This window comes from Leuciscus leuciscus (genome assembly GCF_965113295.1).
Source record: "Leuciscus leuciscus genome assembly, chromosome: 15".
In the NCBI taxonomy this organism is placed as follows: Eukaryota; Metazoa; Chordata; class Actinopteri; order Cypriniformes; family Leuciscidae; genus Leuciscus; species Leuciscus leuciscus.
Window position 1 is genome coordinate 3,936,876 of NC_138739.1, and position 21,402 is coordinate 3,958,277.

The 21,402-nt window shown below is 40.4% G+C and overlaps 1 protein-coding gene and 1 long non-coding RNA gene across 2 annotated transcripts in view; one reads left to right on the forward strand and one right to left on the reverse strand.

Annotated features, from left to right (window-relative positions):
- Nucleotides 1-16,291, reverse strand: part of LOC309476489 — a 255,796-nt gene extending 239,505 nt beyond the window's left edge. Inside the window, exon 1 of the long non-coding RNA XR_014198201.1 lies at nucleotides 15,774-16,291. This is a non-coding gene — a long non-coding RNA (uncharacterized lncRNA). The remainder of the gene's footprint in view (nucleotides 1-15,773) is intronic.
- LOC309476196 (uncharacterized protein) lies at nucleotides 642-21,245 on the forward strand. Its single transcript, XM_082139445.1, has 2 exons — nucleotides 642-1,571; nucleotides 20,568-21,245. Exon 1 carries the CDS (start codon nucleotides 705-707, stop codon nucleotides 1,512-1,514), a length of 810 nt encoding a protein of 269 aa, XP_081995571.1. The 5' UTR covers nucleotides 642-704; the 3' UTR covers nucleotides 1,515-1,571; nucleotides 20,568-21,245.
- The last annotated feature ends 157 nt before the right edge of the window (nucleotides 21,246-21,402 follow it).

Consider the following 21,402-nt stretch of genomic DNA (forward strand, 5'->3'; position numbering starts at 1 on the left):
GGAAAAACTATATTTCATTGTTTTTGCGTTTTTTAGGGTTGCAAATGAACAAAGACGTTTGCTTTCCTGCTCCAACCCCCTCTTTCTTACCACAAGGGCCATTAGTGATCCGTAAAGAAGTGCTGATAGTGATAAAGGTCTGTCGGCCAAGATGTGTGTGTACATCTGAGGTTTGCTAAATGTCACACCTTCAGTACAATGTGGGAAAGCTGTAAAGCTGTCCACTTTCAACCATATTTGTTCTGATGGGGACGGTCTATGGGCTGGTAAATGTATGAGCTTTCAATATAATGGGTGAAATAAGCTCATGCAATTTGCATGTGAGCAACTTGCAACAGCAGTTTTTGTTTCTGCTCTTAAAGCTGCAAGTCCACGTCAAACACAGAGTTTTCCTTCTTCAAACCAAACTTGGGTCTTCAGCCAACAAATTTTAAATGCCGTCTGGCTACAGCGCTTCCCATAATGTTTACGCTTTTGTGCCTGTTTGAACACACTCGACCACATGAGCGTCTACACTACCAAAGCAATCCGGTTGAATGTGTTTTCGACTACCTCTGGAAGTGGTCAAAAGTGGACAAGCTCAAATTGTTTTAGACCCTGTTTACACCTGTGTTTAGCACGTCCACTTGTGATCGTTTTTTTCACTACATAATTTGTCTTTTATTGATTTACTGAGCACTTTTTTAACTTTAATTTCAGGCCCGATGGATGAGAATGAAGAAGTGAATGAAGTGGAGAAACATCAAAGAAGATCTCAGAAATATTTCACTTGCACTCAGTGTGGAAAGAGTTTCACATACAAACAGAATCTGAAGGTTCACATGAGGATCCACACTGGAGAGAAACCGTTCACATGTGATCAGTGTGGGAAGAGTTTCACATACAAACAGAATCTGAAGATTCACATGATCATCCACACTGGAGAGAAACTGCATGAATGTGATCAATGTGGTAAAACATTTTTGAGGGCTTCAGACCTGAAGAGCCACATGACAGTTCATTCACAGGAGAAACCACATTCATGTTCTTTGTGTGGAAAGAGTTTTTCACGTCTGCAGGATTTAAAAGGACATCAGAAAATACACACTGGTGTAAGAAATCATATGTGCTTTGAGTGTGAGAAGACTTTTATCACAGCTGTAAATTTGAAACGGCACCAGATAATTCACACTGGAGAGAAACCTTACAAGTGTTCACACTGCGACAAGAGATTCAATCATTCAGGAACCCTGAAAACACACGAGAGGATTCACACTGGAGAGAAACCTTACAAGTGTTCACACTGCGACAAGAGATTCAGTGAGTCAGGATCCCTGAAAACACACGAGAGGATCCACACTGGAGAGAAACCTTACAAGTGTTCACACTGCGACAAGAGATTCAATCGGTCAGGACATCTGAAAACACACGAGAGGATCCACACTGGAGAGAAACCGTATCACTGCACTGCATGTGGGAAGAGCTTCACTCAATCATCTAATCTACACAGTCATACAAAAACTCACATTAAGTAGCTTATCTTCAGTTCCAGCACTTTCAAGTGCGATGCCACCTCTCTTTCCTATTAGTTTGTCTAAACCAGCCTCAACCACGGCTGTAGCCAGTTATGAAGTCACAGAGGTCCAGACTTCAGTATAATTCTGAGGTGTATATAACAAAGGTTGTGAAATAATTCTCTAATATAGTATTAACTCTACTTTAGTGCTGCAAGGATATTGCACAGCTCCAAGATCTTCTCGTCTGAGCTCTGCGGTCTGTCGCCGCTCATCAACATCAGAATATTGAGATGTGTTATGCAGGTAAGAGAGGACCCAAAAGCGAATTAACAAAAATAGAGTCTTTAATAAGAACACAAGGTGGTAAAATGTAGAACACAATTCTTCTTGAGAGATAATGGCAAAACAGGCAACCCGCAGAGAGGGCGATAAAAATGAAACAAAAATACTTCTGCAAAAAATACTTCAGATAACTTCAAAAGAGTCTTTAGGCAGCAGACAGAGAAGGCTGTGTTCGCGGCGACAGGCTGCAGGTCTCTCAGAGAAGACAAGGCTCGAGAAAAGACTGCGGTTACCAGATCTCTCACAGCGTCAGGTGAACTGGGCAGAATACAAAGATATAGATGATTAGCAGAGAATAGATTGCGTTCACCAGGCGGATGCCAACAGGACAGGACTAGGACAGAGACAAACAGGACTGTAGCTTGCTTCTAGCATGAGAAACTCAAGTGAGAATCCGACAAGGAAAGAAGCAGAAACAGACAGAGAAATAGGGACCTAATCAGAGGGGAGAGGGAACAGGTGGGAAGAGAGTAAACGAGGTAGTTAGAGAAGATGAGGAACAGCTGGAGGAAGGGAGAAGGGAAAGAAACAGTAACTCCAAAACCCCAGCAGAGGGAGACAGAGAAGAGAGAAAGATCAAGAACAAGACAACATGACAAGACATGACAATACATGACAGAGATGACCAATCAAATTAAAGTAGACAGGCTTTATGTTCACAGAAGCTGCTGAGCACATGTTCTAGCGCTTCAGTTAACGGTCATGAAGTGTGAGATCAAATATAGCTAAACTAAACATTTCATATTTGACAGCTATTTTAGGATAGAAATGTTAAACAACCGACAAAAATAATCAGGAAAACTGATGTACATAAATATCAGTTGAGCCTATGTTTATGACCCCGAACCCCCTGAACTACCTCATATCTGGGACGCCGGTGATTCTAGAACTCTACAGCCCTGGCCACAACCATCGACAGTATAAAAGAAACATTGTCAACATTTGTCACATTAAATAGTTTATATTTAACTGTGTGATTCACATCAACTCAAAGATAAAGTTCCTTCTCAAAGTGCAATATCTAATATATTTAGATGTACTTTAGTTACATCTAAAAGTCAAGCTGAGTAGAAATTAGGGGTGTAGCGGTTCACAAAATTCACGGTTCGGTTCGATACGATACACTTGTGTCACGGTTCGGTTCGGTACGTTTTTGATACAGCAAAAAGAAATAAATGCCAGAGAAATTTCCTTGATTACATTTTTTTTATTTTTTTTATTAAAACCAACATAATAAAGTATGATATTTTTTTACTTTGAGCAATTCTAGAGCTATAATAGACTCTTCTTAGGAGCATAAAACAAAACAGCTCCTTGGAAAAAATGAAATGTAATATTGAAGTAGTTATAAACAAAGGTTTATTTTATTTCAGATTTACATTTGAGGGCAGCAATTGTATTCATAATGTCAAAATAAAACCGACGTAATGTTACTTGAAGGCATTATAGCCTACTATTCCTGCCAAACTTCCATTGTTGCAGTTACTACAGTAAATCCATGGTGAATGTTGCAGATCTGTGGACACTGGATAGTTCATTCATGGCACAATGTTTCTTCCAGGTTTCCACGTCAGCGCTGTTTGATCCGTTAATAAAGGAGAAATGTGAATGTTTCTCACTAGATCTCGCAGCGATGTTATTACTTATGTGGCAAATTCAAATGCTTTCTTTACTGGATCTCTGTCATGAAACTGCACGAGGAAACAGACAGGGAAGATCCAAATGCAGGCTTTAATGAAGGATGATCCAGATAACACAACGAATACTCAGGCAGAGGGTCAGAGTCCAGGTAAGCAGTCCAATACAGCAGAAGTACAATACAGGGACAAGGCAAACGGGTAAACTAGATACAGGCGAAGTGTCCAGGAAACAGGGATACTCGGACTAGAACAGGAAACAAGGTAAATGCTCAGACTTGCAGCGTGACAGTCTAACAACACTTCGCAATGAAACAAAGGAAAACCAAGGCTTAAATCAGAGAAGCTAACAAGCATAATCTAAAACAGGTGAATGACATCAAGCATAATCAGTCCATGATTGTCACGATCTCTTAGCGCTGTGTAGTAACAGTGTCGGATGATCACGATCGGCTTGCGCTGCACTGGTCCAAACTGATAAACGGTCCTTCAACCACACAATAACGAGTAGTTTCGTTCCGCTTGCATTACGTTTGCCATTTGATGTTGGACAATGTTGTGGTCGCGCCGGCGTCTCTTACATTATGAGCACGCTTGTCACGCGCAACGCGCCTACATTTGAAATAACAAAATTTTGGTCACCAGGAAAAATGGTAAAACGTACCGTTCGGTTTGAAAATGCGGACCGAAAACTGAACCGAAAGCCTCGTACCGAACGGTTCAATACGAATACGCGTATCGTTACACCCCTAGTAGAAATACATAATCATGTTTCTCTTGGTCCCTTCAAAGTTGCATTGGATTTTCTCCTCAGCGTAAAGGTTAAGAGACCCATCTATCACTGTTTTACAAATGTTTAAATATAATACAAAAGAGTAAATATATAGGCTTTAATCTGTCTCTCGCATCTTCACGAAAGTCGTTGAGGCAGCCCTTGTGCCACTCCGGCAACACGGGGTTCGCATCAGAGTATGTGAGCGGAGTGGAGCGGAGAGAATTTGCGCTCCACGCTCAAAGCATTTCATAATTACTCCGCTCAAGCTCCGCTCTGGGTGTAAAATTTTCCGCTCCTCGCTCCCTCCCCACTCCGCCCTTAATACGTCTCGCTCCGTTTTCGCTCCACGGTACATTTTTATTCTTTTTTTTTTTTAAATAACACCAACCTCTGATCAGAAGATGCATGTAGGCTACTGTAAAACGAATACGGACGGAGTACTAAGAGAAGAACATCCACATACTTTATTGGAATTTTGAACAGCCCCAGACCAATAAATTAGGCTATCCTTTAGCTCACTTTAAAACAAAGCAAAATAGGAATCACAAGGAATCTTTTGACGTAGTCACCTCCCCGCACTCGCGTTCTCCTTTGTCATCACTACCTTTTACAATACATTTATATTTTTTCCCCTTCTTCACGGTAATAATTCGGAAACGTTCAGAAGAGAAAACGCAAAAGTAATAACTTTTATTCTGCGTTTAGACGACCGTTATGGGAGGGAAATCTGCGTGCATATGGTGACGCAAAAGTGTGTGAAATTCAATGTAGTATGCACTCAGTGGCAATGTGAAGCACTGATCGGTGCCTTCACTGTCTAGCAGACTTTTGCTTTATACCGTTTAGACGGAAACACGACGGTGGAGCGTTTTTAAGATTTCCACTCTGGAGGGTGGTTTCACTTTTTTTGCGTTTTTAAGCCCCAAAAACGCCGTCGCCGTCTAAACGAAAGGCACATCTGATAAAATATTTTTACGTTTTCACCCGCGAGCGTTCTCGTGTAAACAGGCAGGGCCTTATAAAATCGTCCATCATATAATGGAGTTGCACAGGTAGAAATCGCGAGGGGGTCGGTAAAAATATCTTTAAAAGCATGTGTAAAATTAATTACATGATATATACTTTATATAAATGTTTGTGAAAGTACTAGTAAAACAATACAAATGCAAACAAATGCAAAATATGATTAGAAACATTTTGAGTCCCCCTCCGTTGCCTCACAGTGGTTTGGTCCTGAGCGATAGTGGAGCGTTTTTGGAGCGAGAGAAAATCACAACGCTCTGACATTAAAAAAATCCGCTCCTCGCTCTGCTCCCACTCCGCACCGCTCACATACTCTGGTTCGCATCCTGAGCTATCTCGACGACTGGCTGATCCTAGTTCACTCTCGAGACCAGGTTTGCGAACACAGGGACATGGTGCTCCGGCACCGTGCCTGTTTGGGCCTTCGGGTCAACTGAGAAAGGAGCAAACTCTCCCCTCTCTCAAACTCTCAGAGGATCTCTTTTCTCGGTATGGAAATCGACTCGGTCACCATGGGCGTGCAGCTTCTGAGCGAGCACGCGCAGTCACTGCTGAATTGCCTGAGTCAATTCGAGGGCAAGAGTGGGGTTCCACTGAAGTTATTTCAGAGGCTCCTGGGGCATATGGCGTCCGCAGCGGAAGCCACACCGCTCGGACCACTTCATCTGAGACCGCTTCAGCACTGGCTTAGCAATCGAGTCCCTGGCAGTATGCTTGGCTCTGCACCGTTTCTAGGCGTTGCTCAAGGACAAACACGTAGTAGTCCGTTCAGACAACACAGCGACAGTAGCGTACATCAACCGACAAGGTGATCTACGTTCCCGCCATATGTCGCAACTTGCCCGCATAGTAGTCCAAGTTGCGACATATGGCGGGAACGTAGATCACCTTGTCGGTTGATGTACGCTACTGTCGCTGTGTTGTCTGAACAGACTACTACATCTCCTCCTATGGAGTCAGAAGCATCTGAGGTCGCTTCAAGCCATTCACATTCCGGGAGAGCTGAACCATGTGGCCGACGAGCTCTCATGGGTAAACCTACCCATCTCCACCCCCGATCCCTAAACCCACCCCTAAACCTACCAATCTCCACCCCTTATATCTGGATCCAACTCCGCCCCTGGGTCTCGTGTACTGCCGTGAGGTGCTACTGGACGGTTCAGCTGATTAGGGAAGAGTTTGGCGATGCACAGGTTGATCTCTTTGCCTCCCTAGACTCTTCCCACTGCCCCTTGTTTTATTCCCTGACTGAGGGGACCCTTGGCACGGATGCACTAGTGCACAGCTGGCCGCAGGGCCTCTGCAAATATGAGTTTCCCCCAGTGAGCCCGGACTTGGTTCTCCGAACTGGTGCTCTTCGCGACAGCCCCTTCCTGGCCAATCCCTCTGAGGAAGAACCTCCTTTCTCAGAGATGGGACACCCTCTGGCACCCACGTCCCGATCTGTGGTACCTGCAAGCGTGGGTCCTGGACTGGACACGGCAGGTTTGAGTACCCTACCACCTCAGGTGGTGGCTACCATCAATTCCGCTAGGGCCCTCTCCACGAGACACGCCTATGCGTTGAAGTGGAACCTCTTTGTCACCTGGTGTTCTTCTCGCAGAGAAGACCCCAGAAAATGCCTAATCGGGTCCGTGCTCTCCTTCTTCCAAGAAGGGTTGGAATGAAGGCTGTCTCCTTCCACCCTGAAAGTTTACGTGGCTCCGATCTCTGCGCACTACAACCTTGTGGAGTCGAAAACGGTGGGACGGCATGACCCGGTCATCAGGTTCCTGAGGGGGACCAGAAGACTAAATCCTCCTCGCTTTCCTCTTATACCCTCTTCAGACCTCGCAGTGATCTTATCAGCCCTGCAGAGAGCTCCCTTTGAGCCATCGTGATCAGTGGAGCTTAAGTTCCTGTTTGGCCTCCATCAAGAGGGCAGGGGACCTGCAGGCATTTTCAGTTGGTAAAGCATGCCTGTAATTCGGACCAGCTAACTCTCACATTATCTTGAGACCCCGGCCTGGATACATGCCCAAGGTTCCTACCACTCCACCAGGAGTGTGGTTTCCTCCTGGGCTCTAGCGCATGGCGCCTCGCTAACAGACATCCGCAGAGCTGCAGGCTGGGTGGCAACCAACACTTTTGCAAGATTCTATAATCTCCGGATAGAGCTAGTGTCCTCTCATGTACTCGCTTTCACTAGCCAGTAAGTAGGACCTGCTCGATGTCATCGCTTGCTGCACCATTCCACTCCATGGACTGGATGTGTGCGCTATTTCACTCAGATGAGTTCTTCTCAGACCCTGAGTTCCTCCTGCACTGTTGATGCTGTCACCGGAGTGCATACCCCCTCTGTCAGCCCTTGTGATTGGCTAGGTGCCTTCATGTGCATGGTTCCCCCGTTGGGCAACCCCCACATGTGTCTTTCCACGGTAAGTCTCCACTGAGGACGTGTCTTTCCCGTGACTGGAGGTTGAAACATTCCAACATGCGGGCTGGATACCTCTGAGTTTTTCATATGCATCCCACTCTCGGGTCATATTTGTATTCTAAGTCCTCCCTACGGGTAGGCGCTGTGTTACATCATCTACCTGGGATATGCCACCCAGTGTACGTTGGTTTTCCTGCATTAAGCCTAGCCCTTCGTCCGCGCTAGCCTCACGACAGGGAGCTCAGTCTTGCGCAGGGCACTGGAAGACAGCCGCCGTGGCGTGATTAAATTGGGACACCCATTTCGTCATTCACTGACGTACCTTGCAGTGACTGAACGAAAGGAAACATCTTGGTTACATATATAATTCTCGTTCCCTAAGAAGGGAACGGAGACGTTACGTCCCTCTGCCATAACCACTGGAACGGCCTGGAGTTCAGTGTCCCTTTATACCTACGCGGTGGGGTGGAGTTGGACTATGCAAATTCCGCAGACCCATGGCATTGGCTCGTTTTGTAGAACTTGAAGGTGATAGGCTTCTAAGCGAACCTTAAAAACCTATATTTCTTCATTCACTGATGTAACGTTGCCGTTTCCCTCCTCAGGGAATGAGGGTTACATATGACGTTTTTTGTCTTCAAATCAAACTTGGGTCTTCAGAAATGTTGTAGAGAAAGAATTAAAAGATTTGCAGCAAGTTATACATTATTGGTAATGCCTTTTTTTCTTCCTTTAAACTGATCAAGGATGATGTAATATGCAAATAAGACAAATGAGTATGAATATAATTCCTAATCTGCAGAATCAAACAAAAATTACGTTTGTTTCCAATTTTACCTTTTGTATTTGCTGCACCAAGTATTTACTCAACTAACCAAAAAAGGTCCCTAGAACGTCCCCTAAATGGCCTCTGTGAACGTCCCCTGAACGTCCATCTTTAACGTCCTCTTGATGTCCAGCGGACGTTCGCGAAGATGTTCATCCGGGTTCATGTTCATGTGCCATTCGGGACTTTTAGGCTAACCAAAGAAAACAGACACGTTTGTATTATTGTAAGATTAAAATATATATGTTTACAAAATTATATTTTATTTTCCACAATTCTTGTAGATGAATTCTGCAGCAGGTGGTGATGCACAAGATTGCATTGGAGAGAAGATCTACCCCAGTGCTAAGATTAGTCATGAAGAATCCCTATTATCAATTTTATGTTATGGTCTTAGGCACACCACAACAACAAAATCTGCCCTTAGTGTTTTATTAGACCTAATTAATCTACATTGTCCAGAAGGAACCAGTGGAGTACCCAGTAGTCAAGTAAAGTCACCTTTATTTATATAGCGCTTTTTACAATACAGATTGTATCAAAGCAGCTTCACACCCATACACAAAAGAAATATATTTGAAATATATTTTCAGAATATATTTTGGAATATATGCAAATATTTGAAATTGGCCCAATAAATATATTTCACACTTAACATCATATATTTTTGTTATATTTCAGAATATATTTCAATGTATTTTTTTCTGTGTGGGTCCCCAAAAGTGTCAAAAATATATGTGGTATATATTCCAAATACATTGAAATTTTAACTGTTTATTGAACTGTTGTATGAAATGTTTTCAAGATGGCCGACACAGCAGCAGTGCTTGAGTGAAGCTCCTTAAATCTCAGTCTGCTAAATGCGCTAATTAACTAACCTTCGTGCATATCTATCCCACGTCAAGTTCTGAGTGTTACAAAACCTCCTTTTTGTGACTTGTTGGACGAACACTGTTACAAACTGTTCACTTGATCATCTCACCTGTTCTCTGCCATGGAACAAAACGCGAACAACGCATTCATTCTGAACGCTCTCCAACAACTTAAGCAAGAGATGTTCACGTATTTTGACCCGAAACTTGACAACCTGCAAACAGCTGCCAGTGCGTTGCAGTCTCCCCTTAAATCTCTCGGGGATCAAGTAGGCGAGCTCGAATTTAGAGTCAGTTCAAACCAGGATAACATAACTGATCTAGAGCAACGCGTTGAGACGCTGGAGAAGCAAAATGCTGTCCTTCTACAGAAAGCCGAGGACGGCGAAAATCGGAGCAGAGCCCTAAATCTTCGCTTCATTCACGTTCCTGAGTGAGCTGAAGGTACTGATACAATCGGCTTCATTGGACGTCTACTCACCCTTTCTCTTGGGTGAAGCCAGCTTTCCCACTCCACCGGTGATCGAGCGTGCTCATCGCACTCCTGGAGCCTCCTCCAAACGGAATTCCAAAGCTGGACCAAGACCCATTCTGGCAAAGTTTCTCCACTTTCAGGACAAACTTAAGATCCTCCGCCTCGCTCGGGAGAAAAATGAGCTGATGTACCAAGGCTCTAGAGTTTTCATTTATTCCAACTTCAGCCACGGTTTGACGCAGAAACGCCACCTGTTTGACCCGGTGAAAAAGAAACTGCGCGAGATGAGGATCCGCTACGCGCTGTTGTATCCAGCTACCCTCAGGATCCACATTGGTGATGGAGCTCACCTCTGCAGCTCTCCAGACGAAGCGGAGGTGCTTATTCGGGATGTTCAGATGAAGTCTCCCTAGTTCGGGTCTGTCCTGATTTGCACTTCTCCTTATACTTTGCACTTTGTAACTCTCCTACCCTGCATTCAATTCCTGAATCTTTATTTGCCGTAACCTGTGGTGCTTTGCGACTTGACGCAGGGTCATGCTATACTGACGCATGCCCTTACTGACGATTTTTTTTTTTAGGGGTTCAAGCACGAAGGCAGAGGCAACTCACTAAGGCAATTAAGGCAGAGGCGGCATCTATGCCGGTGAACCGAACATATAATGATTCAGTTCGACTCATAGGGGTTTGACTCCCAAGACAAGACGATGCTCACCCGACTGGCCAATAGGAACGTGGCCCCGCCCATGACACAATTTTCACAGTGAAAGCAAAATCTGACATGAGAGCAAGAAATTGCATCGAGAGCAAAGAAAAGCGTTTTGAGAGAAACACTTTTTTTTTAGAGATGATGTTTTCACACTGATAGCAAAAAATATATATTTGAGAGTTTTTTTCAAAGTATTTTGAGAGAGATTTTTTTTTCTCAGAAATAATTTTAAAAAATTCAAATGTATATATTTTATGTTCTATGAGAAAATACTTTCTCTCAAAACTTTTTTTAGTCTCTAATATTATTATTTTTTGCTATTGGTGTGAAAACTTTTTCTCTCAAATATTCTTTTTTCTCTCATGAAATGCTTTTTTGCTATCAGTGTGCTAACTTTTTCTCTCAAATTTTATTTTTTTCTCTCAGATCATTTATTTTCTCGCATGTAATAAAGAGACAATTCTAGCTCCATACACCAGCCAGAGACATCAGCCGAAGATCATAAAAGACTGCCATATCTGTCCGAAAGAACAGATGTTCAATTATAGAGAAGGTTTAATACACACAAATATCGAAATGAAAGAATCTTTCGAGTCGAATCTTTTTGAATGATTCACTCACGATTCGGCTGCGATTAAAAGCTATCAAGAGGTAAAGCTCATCAGTGATTATAATATAACGACTTAAATTGCAGTTTGTTCGTCACATTACGCTATCATATGAATAAATAACGATATTAATATAACGGAGTCGTATTAGATCACTTTTATTATACTTTTGTGATGTTTTTTTTTTGTCTTTTATTATTATTATTTATTGCGTGACAGCCCCCAGTAGGCTAACGTTACTCATTCACTTTCATTACATCGACAAGAAGAGTCTCCATTAGGCTATATTCAAAAATGTCCCTTTGTCTTCAGTCTTCCACGGAAAGTAAACTTAAGGATTTGCACGTGAAGGTGAGTAAATGACGGCAGAATTATCATTTTTGGAAGAACTAGTCCTTTAATATGCATTTCAAGGCTGAGATTATGCATCGTCTGCAGAGCTAACATTACTTACACAAAATAACATCTAAAGCGCATATGGCGAAGACAATATCTTTATGAACTTCAGAAAAATATTTATTAGATTTAGGTAGGTATTAACTAACAGACAGACAGACAGACAGACAGTTATATTCAAAACAACCCCAAATCTTACTAACTTACCATGATAAAGTGCTTTAACATTTAAACAGATCCAACAAATAAAATGAAGAAAAAACATTATCTGTCGATATCTGTCTGTATAATGTTGGGCATCGAGAGTATACTAATGGAAATATAATTAACCACAAACCAACATGAGACTTAAATAAATGATTCTCTCTTATATCCTTTTCTTTTGGTATAGTATAAAATACCAGTTCGGGGTTCCTCTTTCGGCTGTTGTTGCAGCTGCACAACATATTGCAGGCATTACTGAGACCGTCGGTCGTAAAGTTGGCGGTGCAAAGCTACAGTGACGTCATGTGAACCGAATGAATAGGCAGTGTGTTGTTCACTGACTACGTTTACATGCAGCCAATATCCGGGTTATGGTCGGGTTAGAGTCACTATTTGGGTTTCTGAAACATTCGGAATAACGCGTTTACATGCGTGAGCAGAGAGAGTTACTCCTGTATACATGGAATTTGCAATATCCCGATGTAAACGGCGACGCACGGTTAGCGTCTGGACGTACGGACTTCCTTAAGACGCAATATGCGTCATTTCCGATTCTTTTTCCTGTATCCAAAGACAACAACAACAGCAGCAGCACGCGGATAATGAATAGTTCGGGGCAGATAGCGATCGCCTTTGTTTGCGCTTTCCTCCTCGCTCCAAAAGTGTGGTGCTGTGCTGCGTCTCGCCATGTTTACCTCTACTTCTTGTTTACTTCCGGTATACTGCACGCGGGTTTCTGTATGCGCCGTCCCTACTCAAAAGACCAAGATTCCTTGCGAATAGAACATGCGCAGAACACAAATCAATGTCCCTTTTGATGGGGATATGCCGATACGCGTTTACATGACCAAATATTCGGGTTAGAAAGGGGGTACCCCAGGTATAATATCCGGGTTTTTAAAAACCGGGATATGAGCATATCCGGGTTTTTGCCGGTGTTTACATGGCCGTGCGCGACCGGGTTATTGCTAATATCCCGGTTTTGAACGGGTTATTGGCTGCATGTAAACGTAGTCACTGAGTTTCTTTGTGCGAGCTGCGCTCATTTGTTCAGATTTCTCCTCGAGAGGCTGTGAACCTCAACAGCACAACATTGTTACCGTCAGTAATACATTTATTATCCGATCACTATCGATCACAACTTACAATAAATGTAACAAAATCAGAATTCTCTCGTTTAGTGATTCCTTAGTTAGTTAGTTTTGTTGTTGTTGTCATTGACGTTTTAATCAGGCTACTTGTCAGGTCGGGCAAGTAAAATTCTCTTTTACTTGTCCCTTCAAAAGATCCACTTGTCCCGGACAAGCGTTAATGTCGAGCCCTGGGTAAAGGTAGAAGTGCTGATAGTGATAAAGGTCTGATTTGATTCGTGTGTCTGCTAAATAAAATACAGTCTTCATGATTTGGTTTCTCTTCACATATACAAAACGGTAAGATGTTAGAGAACTACTTTGTTGTTATTAGGAAATCAAACTATATTTAGACTCATAAAGACAAATTACAATGGTTGATAAAGATGGGTGTCATAGTGTCTGTCTTTATATTATTACTATGTTTTCTGTGTCATTTGAGAAATAATAGTAATATTAGAGCACTTTTATAGGCTTTCAGCAGATATTCTGACTCAAACAATCTGTTTCTAGCAGCAAATACTTATAATAAAGTGAGATGATCTGCTGATCCTGAATGGCTTGTTGAATGAGTATTGATAGTCTATGGCTCATCACTATTATCAGAGCAGCTGAAAAGCCTCTTTATTTCATTTCAATAGATCCTGTTTTCTCCTCATTCATTATGCTGATGTCTTCAGATCTGTAAATTCACACATTAAGCTCATTTTATTGTCAACAGATTTGAGCAAACGACACGATCAGTCTGTGTACTTTTTGATCATTTCATTTCCTGTTTGGAATGGAATAACGAGAAATGAAAACCAGCTCGTTTATTCGGTTTTTAGTTTAGTTAAAAAAAACGAAAAATTAGATTTTGGCTCGATTTTTCATTTTTCGTTTGTGGTTTACAAATCGTTCAATATTTCATTTGCACAAGTGGGCGGCGCTGAAACGTCCCTTTCATCTGATTGGTCAAAACGCTCCGCCTTCAGTAAGCTACGAGCTTTTCTTTCTTTCTGTCAGGCAGAATAAGAGTCAGTACGAGTGCGGCACTGACAAATGCACTTTAATAAAATAATGTCTGAAACCACCACTCACTGTTATCTACACACAATATTAGAAGCAGAAATATGTTGCTGGTCACGTAATTCGTGCTGCTGCGACTTGCAAGTATGACTCCATTAATGTGATGACAGATTATTTTAGCATGATGTATTTCCCATTGATAAATACAGTGCAAATAGTTCAAATATCTCCTTGGATAAAAGGGAAGTGGAATAATAGGCTGAACTGTGCCATGATAATATGTCCGTAATATTAGATGCCCGTAGATGACATACCCATAACTGTTACATTAGAGTTAGGGGATAACACAGTTTGTACAGTATAAAAATCATTATGTCTCAAGTTCCCATTAAACATGAAAACCCAACAACCCAATGGGAATATATCCTTATTGCGTAAAACATCCAGAGGTGGACAGTAAAAAAGTACATTTACTTGAGTACTGTACTTAAGTACACTTTTTGAGTATCTGTAGGCTACTTTACTTTTACTGTACTTGAAACTGATTTTCATTTTCAACGTTGGGTTTGGTCTTCTAAATGCAAATGTTGTCATTGTTTTGGCTTATAGATAACAGTAAGGCTAACATATTCATACTAAAATCCAAAAAACATTAAATCCCATTACTGGAACTGTGTTCTAGAAATAAATGTGATGTTGATATGAGGGTAGAAAGGCAGGCGTAGATTCAGAGGCATAAGGTAGGCCTACTGTAAGTATTACACACAACAATGCAACAATAATAAAACAATGCATTGACATTTACTTTTGATACTTAAGTACTTTTAAAAACGAGTAGGCTACTTCTGTACTTTTACTTAAGTAAAAATCGATCTTTACAACTTTTACTTGTAACGGAGTAATATTTGACCAGTATATCTGTACTTTCACTCAAGTAAGGAAGTTGTGTACTTTGTCCACCTCTGAAAACATCTGTTCATAATCTGATTACACAATCCCAATACAAATAGCACCGGGAGGCGTCTGGAATAACTCTGCACTGATCAATCCACATTTTTAAGCCAGCTAATTTTACAGTAGGCTCATATTCAGAATGTCTTTCTCGTATAACGCCAACAACCGCACAAATGGGCTTCCTTTGTGAAATATAGCAGACCAGTGTTTTAAATAACAGTTTAAAAAAGGTGGTCTGCTATTTTTCTCAAAGGAAGCACAGACAGACAGACAGACAGACAGACAGACAGACAGAGAGACAGATAGACAGACAGACAGACAGTCAGACAGACAGACAGTCAGACAGACAGACAGACAGACAGTCAGACAGACAGACAGAGAGACAGATAGATAGATAGATAGATAGATAGATAGATAGATAGATAGATAGATAGATGCACCTTTGTAAGATATGCGCTCGTCTTCACAAAAACTACATGCAGGGTTTTTAAACATCTCGTGTGGAGAAAATATTGTTTGTTCTGGGCAGTATGGCAAAGCCATGGCAAAAAGCAGGATAACTTGTATGCTATAGCCTACTTGAAAGGAAAACAAATTTGCCAAGTAAAAACAGTGTTTGTGTTATTTTTTCTCTCTAGTAGGCTACATCTTTAAATATAGAGCTCATGACAAATAAAAGTTCCAGATGGACAAACATTAAATGCAAAAACCAGTGTGAATAACAATATCTTAAAATAAACTAGAGAGTGGATACACAGATATGGCCTATTTATGAATGAAATTAATGCATTTATTTGTCATTTAATCTGATGCAAACAGGGAAAGAGTAGAAAACACTTATTATCCTGTCGCCCCCTCTAGTGGACAGCATTAAGTAGTACGGCCTTCATTGCTCAGATAACGCAAGTCAATGGATTTTTTGGGAAAATAAGTCTGACCAGTTAGAAAAGATATAAGCGAGTCAGACCAGTCTTAAGGTCTGAGCTGAGTTTGGTGAAGCATTAAAGTTCTAGGCGGAGTCAATTTCTCATAATAATAATAATAATAATAATAAATAATAATAATAATATTCAAATATGCTGGCTTTCTTAAGCCAACATAATAAAGAAAATTCAGAGAAACATCGACCAATTCAGTATGTAATAAAATTGTATTAGTTTTATAATAAAACTAATAACATTTTAAAGGTATGCCGTGCTCTTCAATTTACATGATTTTAATGAATCCCAAACCTGGTAATTTTGTCAGTATTAATGTACGTTCACTGATTCTAGCTTCTTTCTTTTCTGTCTCTTTCTTTTCATGTGAACTGAGTAGGCTACACATGCTTACATTCATAAATATAAACTTTATTTCTATTCAATTTTCAAAATTATTTATAGCCTACATGTCACACACGCCTACCTGCCTTTTGATATAAATAAAAGACGAGAGTGCAGTAGCGCGGGAAGGGGGGTGCTGCGGGGGCTGTAGCCCCCTCGTCATAGCATCAGCACCCCCAAGTAGGGGGCTGTGGACTAACATAATACCTTAAAAAACGTGAAATAAAAATAAATAAATGGACAGCGTTAACTAACTCTCTTATGCCTAATGTAGTGAGTGTTCAAGCTACGGAGAAAATGAAATAAAGTTTGAATTTGTCATGCTTTGTTCCGATCAGAGCACGTGAGCGCAGAGCGCATTTCTGAATATTCCGCTCCCTCGCTCATTCCGCTCAGGGTCGCTCGCTCAACCCAGAATATGTGGAATAAGGGCTGCCTCCGACTAAAGTTTTTTTCTAGTCGACTAGTAGTTGTTCATTTAGTGGACAAATCGCCCCTTTATATTAATTTTATAACTTTAATAGGCTAGCCTATATACAGGATAATGCGTGTGTACATAATATAGCCGCACTCAAGCGCACGACCGCACGAAAATAGCAAGGAGACATTTAATTGTTTATTAATAAACTGGTGTTTTCTGTGTCGCTGCAAAGATGAAGTTGGCGTGGGGACTCGCATGAACGTCAGAGAGAAATGCATGTGAAATGTGATAATTACATAATCAGAGTGTAGCCTATTTCTTTGCGTTTTGAATAGTTTCGTTTAAAAGTAGACATTTCAAGCTTTCTATAATTAAATACGGGCAATTGGTTGATAAAACATTGATCAAAATTAAGATACAATTTATACAAAACGAAAATCTTTTAAAAAATAGTCTTTCTACAAAACAAAACTCAATGAAGTGGTCAAAATCATGTCTTACCCACTCCATGTCTCCAGACGTATTGCCATCTCATGATGTATCTTTATCTTTCTCATGCTGCATTCTCACTTTCATAATCAACATTGCTTAAATAAAAAAATAACATTAGCCTATATTTAAACAAATATGAAACTAAATGTTTTCTTTAATGGCTACAACACATAGGCCTATACAGTACAGAGAAATTTCATGTCTTGTCGTCAGCCACACCATAATGACGTCACATATTTTCCAACCCAGCCCTCAGCCCCCCCCCCCCCCCAATGAAACAGCTTCCAGCGCGCCTGCGAGAGTGATATATGTTACGGACATATTATCATGGTACAGTTCAGCCTATTATTGATTTTTATTTACACTTCCCTTTTATCCAAAGAGACGGAACTATTTGCACTGTATTTATCAATGGGAAATACATCATGCTAAAATAATCTGTCATCACATTAATGGAGTCACACTTGCAAGTCACAGCAGCACGAATTACGTGACCAGCAACATATTTCTGCTTCAAATATTGTGCGTAGTTAACACTGAGTGGTGGTTTCAGACATTATTTTATTAAAGTGCATTTGTCAGTGCCGCACTCGTACTGACTCTTATTCTGCCTGACAGAAAGAAAAGCTCACAGCTTACTGAAGGCGGAGCGGTTTGACCAATCAGATGAAAGGGGCGTTTCAGCGCCGCCCATGTGTGCAAATGAAATATTGAACCCATAAACCGATTTGTAAACCACAAACGAAAAATCGAGCCAAAATCAAATTTTTCGTTTTTTAAACTAAACTAAAAAACGAATAAACGAGCTGGTTTTCATTTCTCGTTATTCCATTCCGAACAGGAAATGAAATGATCAAAAAGTACACGGACCTGCAAGATATAGGTACGTTTCATTACACTGTTTATTTCAATAATCTGGATTTTAAAATGTTTCATATAAAACATGATAAACAAAAAATAAGTGATTCTTGATTTTGTCAGATCTGCTCCTCCTCCTCCAGTGAAGCTCCTCCTCCTTCAGTGAAGCTCCTCCCACTGCAATTCACCAATAAATGCTGGAATATTCCCATCAGCTACAAGTGAAGACGAGCATCAAACCATCAGGAAGAGCTGAAATCTGCAAAGACAGAGTTTATTGAAGGACAGTGAGAACATGAGAGATCCAGAACACTGCAGAATGAAACACACTGAAGAACAAAGAGGTTGGTGTTTATTCCTGATTCTTCATTAGTGAGGCTGAAGAACATTAAGGTTATGAAGCAGTTCGTCAGATTTAGCTCTGTTATAGTAGGACAAATCTAGTTGTGAATTAGAATTAAAGCAGCAAATAATATGAACCGGGTGCAATTTTTTTTTTAAAGGTATAGCGGAGGATGTTTTACTTCCTGGTGGGTAGTCTAAACTATTGGTCCTCCTAATTGTCAATCATTCTGGTGAATCAATCAAACTTTTCAAAAAGTGGAGAGGTCTTATCTAAAATTTATCTAAATCTATTAGTCTTATCTAAAATTTGGAAAGATCCTCCGCTATACCTTTAACAAGGATGTTTGTTATCTGTAAGTCAATATTAGTATTATCTGAGCATTTATTTGTTTATTTTACATCTGGTTCACAATTACTGCAACCATGTTACCAAAATTATGGATATGTCTTAATACAGTTTAGCGCATTCCAAAATATTGTTATTATCTTGCTAAAACTCCAACATTTAAAAAAAACTAATCAAATAAATAGACTTTGCTACACGTGGTTTAGTTTGTGTAAAAACAGGGAGTGTTAAAATTATAGCATTATTGCGTATTTTTAAAATGTTAATATTTTAGGTAGTTGCATAGTTTATCAAATATTTAATAGTTCTCACTACAAACATGTGATTTATTCAGAGCTTTATAAATGAACAAAGACGTTTGCTTTCCTGCTCCAACCCCCTCTTTCTTACCACAAGGGCCATTAGTGATCCGTAAAGAAGTGCTGATAGTGATAAAGGTCTGTCGGCCAAGATGTGTGTGTACATCTGAGGTTTGCTAAATGTCACACCTTCAGTACGATGTGGGAAAGCTGTAATCTGCTGATTGGTCAGTTTAAATGTCTCACATTTGGTTTCAATCACATGTTCAAAAGGATTAAAGAAGATTGTAAGGCTTTGTCTACAGCTGGTGTTAAGATGTGTTTTGGTCAGTTGGATCACAAGTATACAAGGGCCCAATCCGGGCTCATACCGTACGGTTCAGGATGAATACATGTACTGTTGCTCCCCAAAATATAGTCACAAACTTGCAATACTCTCCCACATATTTTTTACTATACTAACTGTCCGTGGTTGGTAGCGATGGGTGGTAATGGATAAGAAATATACAGTTTTACACCAGCATGCTGATAATGTTTCTTTATTTGACAAAACCACTAAAGCCTGAACCACTGCCTGAGGACGCCCTTACATCTCCCTCGCAAAAGCGTTTGCATTCCCACGTGTAATTTTGCGTTTGCTCACAAATATCTCTAAGGTTTTGCGAGTATCAAAAAGTTTCTTGTGGGAACACAAAAGCATTGAAATATTATTCTTTTCTCCCATCATAATATCCCATTATTAGGGGCTCTATAGATTTGTGCCTCTAATGAATAAAAAAATAATGTCTAGTACATTAATGCACCCCTTTCATGGAAAATTCCAGGGACATAATGGATCAAAATCATCATAATCGTGTATAACAGTTGTTTGAACAAAACTCAGTACTTTCTGCTATTACATCTGGGTTTATATATATATATATTTTTTTTTTTACTTTAATTTCAGGCCCAATGGATGAGAATGAAGAAGTGAATGAAGTGGAGAAACATCAAAAAAGATCTCAGAAATCTTTCACTTGCACTCAGTGTGGAAAGAGTTTCACATACAAACGGAATCTCGAGATGCACATGATCATCCACACTGGAGAGAAACTGCATGAATGTGATCAATGTGGCAAAACATTTTCGAGGGCTTCAAACCTGAAGAGCCACATGACAGTTCATTCACAGGAGAAACCACATTCATGTTCTTTGTGTGGAAAGAGTTTTTCACATCTGCAGAGTTTAAAAGTTCATCAGAAAATACACACTGGTGTAAGAAATCATATGTGCTTTGAATGTGGGAAGACTTTTATTAGCGCTGAACATTTAAAACGGCACCAGAGAATTCACACTGGAGAGAAACCTTACAAGTGTTCACACTGCGACAAGAGATTCAGTCGGTCAGGAACCCTGAAAACACACGAGAGGATCCACACTGGAGAGAAACCGTATCACTGCACTGCATGTGGGAAGAGCTTCACTCATTCATCTACTCTCTACAATCATACAAAAACTCACATTAAGTAGCTTATCTTCAGTTCCAGCACTTTCAAGTGTGATGCCACCTCTCTTTCCTATTAGTTTGTCTTAACCAGCCACAACCACGGCTGTAGCCAGTTATGAAGTCACAGAGGTCCAGACTTCAGTATATTTCCGAGGTGTATATAACAAAGGTTGTGAAATAATTCCCTAATATAGTATTAACTCTACTTTAGTGCTGCAAGGATATTGCACAGCTCCAAGATCTTCTCGTCTGAGCTCTGCGGTCTGTCGCCGCTCATCAACATCAGAATATTGAGATGACCAATCAAATTAAAGTAGACAGGCTTTATGTTCACAGAAGCTGCTGAGCGCAAAAAGAAAGAGTGATGGAGATTTTAGCCTTCATATATCTTGAAATGCACACATGTAAATCGAGAGAAATCAAATTTTTCTCAGGGGAGCATGACCCCGAACCCCCTGAACTACCTCAAATCTGGGACACCGGCGATTCTAGAACTGGCCACAACCATCGACAGTATAAAAGAAACATTGTCAACATTTGTCACATTAAATAGTTTATCTTTAAGAACAGCAGTTTCTACTGTGAGATTCACATCAACTCAAAGGTGAAGTTCCTTCCCAAAGAGCAATATTGCATATATAATGTTTTTACTAACTGTTCTTGTTCAGGAAGCTGAAGAAGAGGCTGATTGAGATGCTTTATTATCTTGTTAGTCAATAAAGAGAGAAATCTGTCTTATTTGCTTCCAATTTTACTTTCTTTTTGTATTTTCTGCACCAAGTATTAAACTTTTATTTTCCATTTTTATTGTCTACTCTTTCTTGCATCAAGAATAAATAATTTGGTACTGCAAATAATTTGTTACCTCAACTTGTCCATGTAATATTAATATAATAATAGATTGACCATGGTTCATCACTAATGTTAAATTCTGTGTTGATTTTGCAAGGGGCTGATGAACA

Excerpts from the sequence above, each read along its gene's own strand:
- LOC309476196 (XM_082139445.1), top strand. The coding sequence starts at position 705 with ATGGATGAGAATGAAGAAGTGAATGAAGTGGAGAAACATCAAAGAAGA.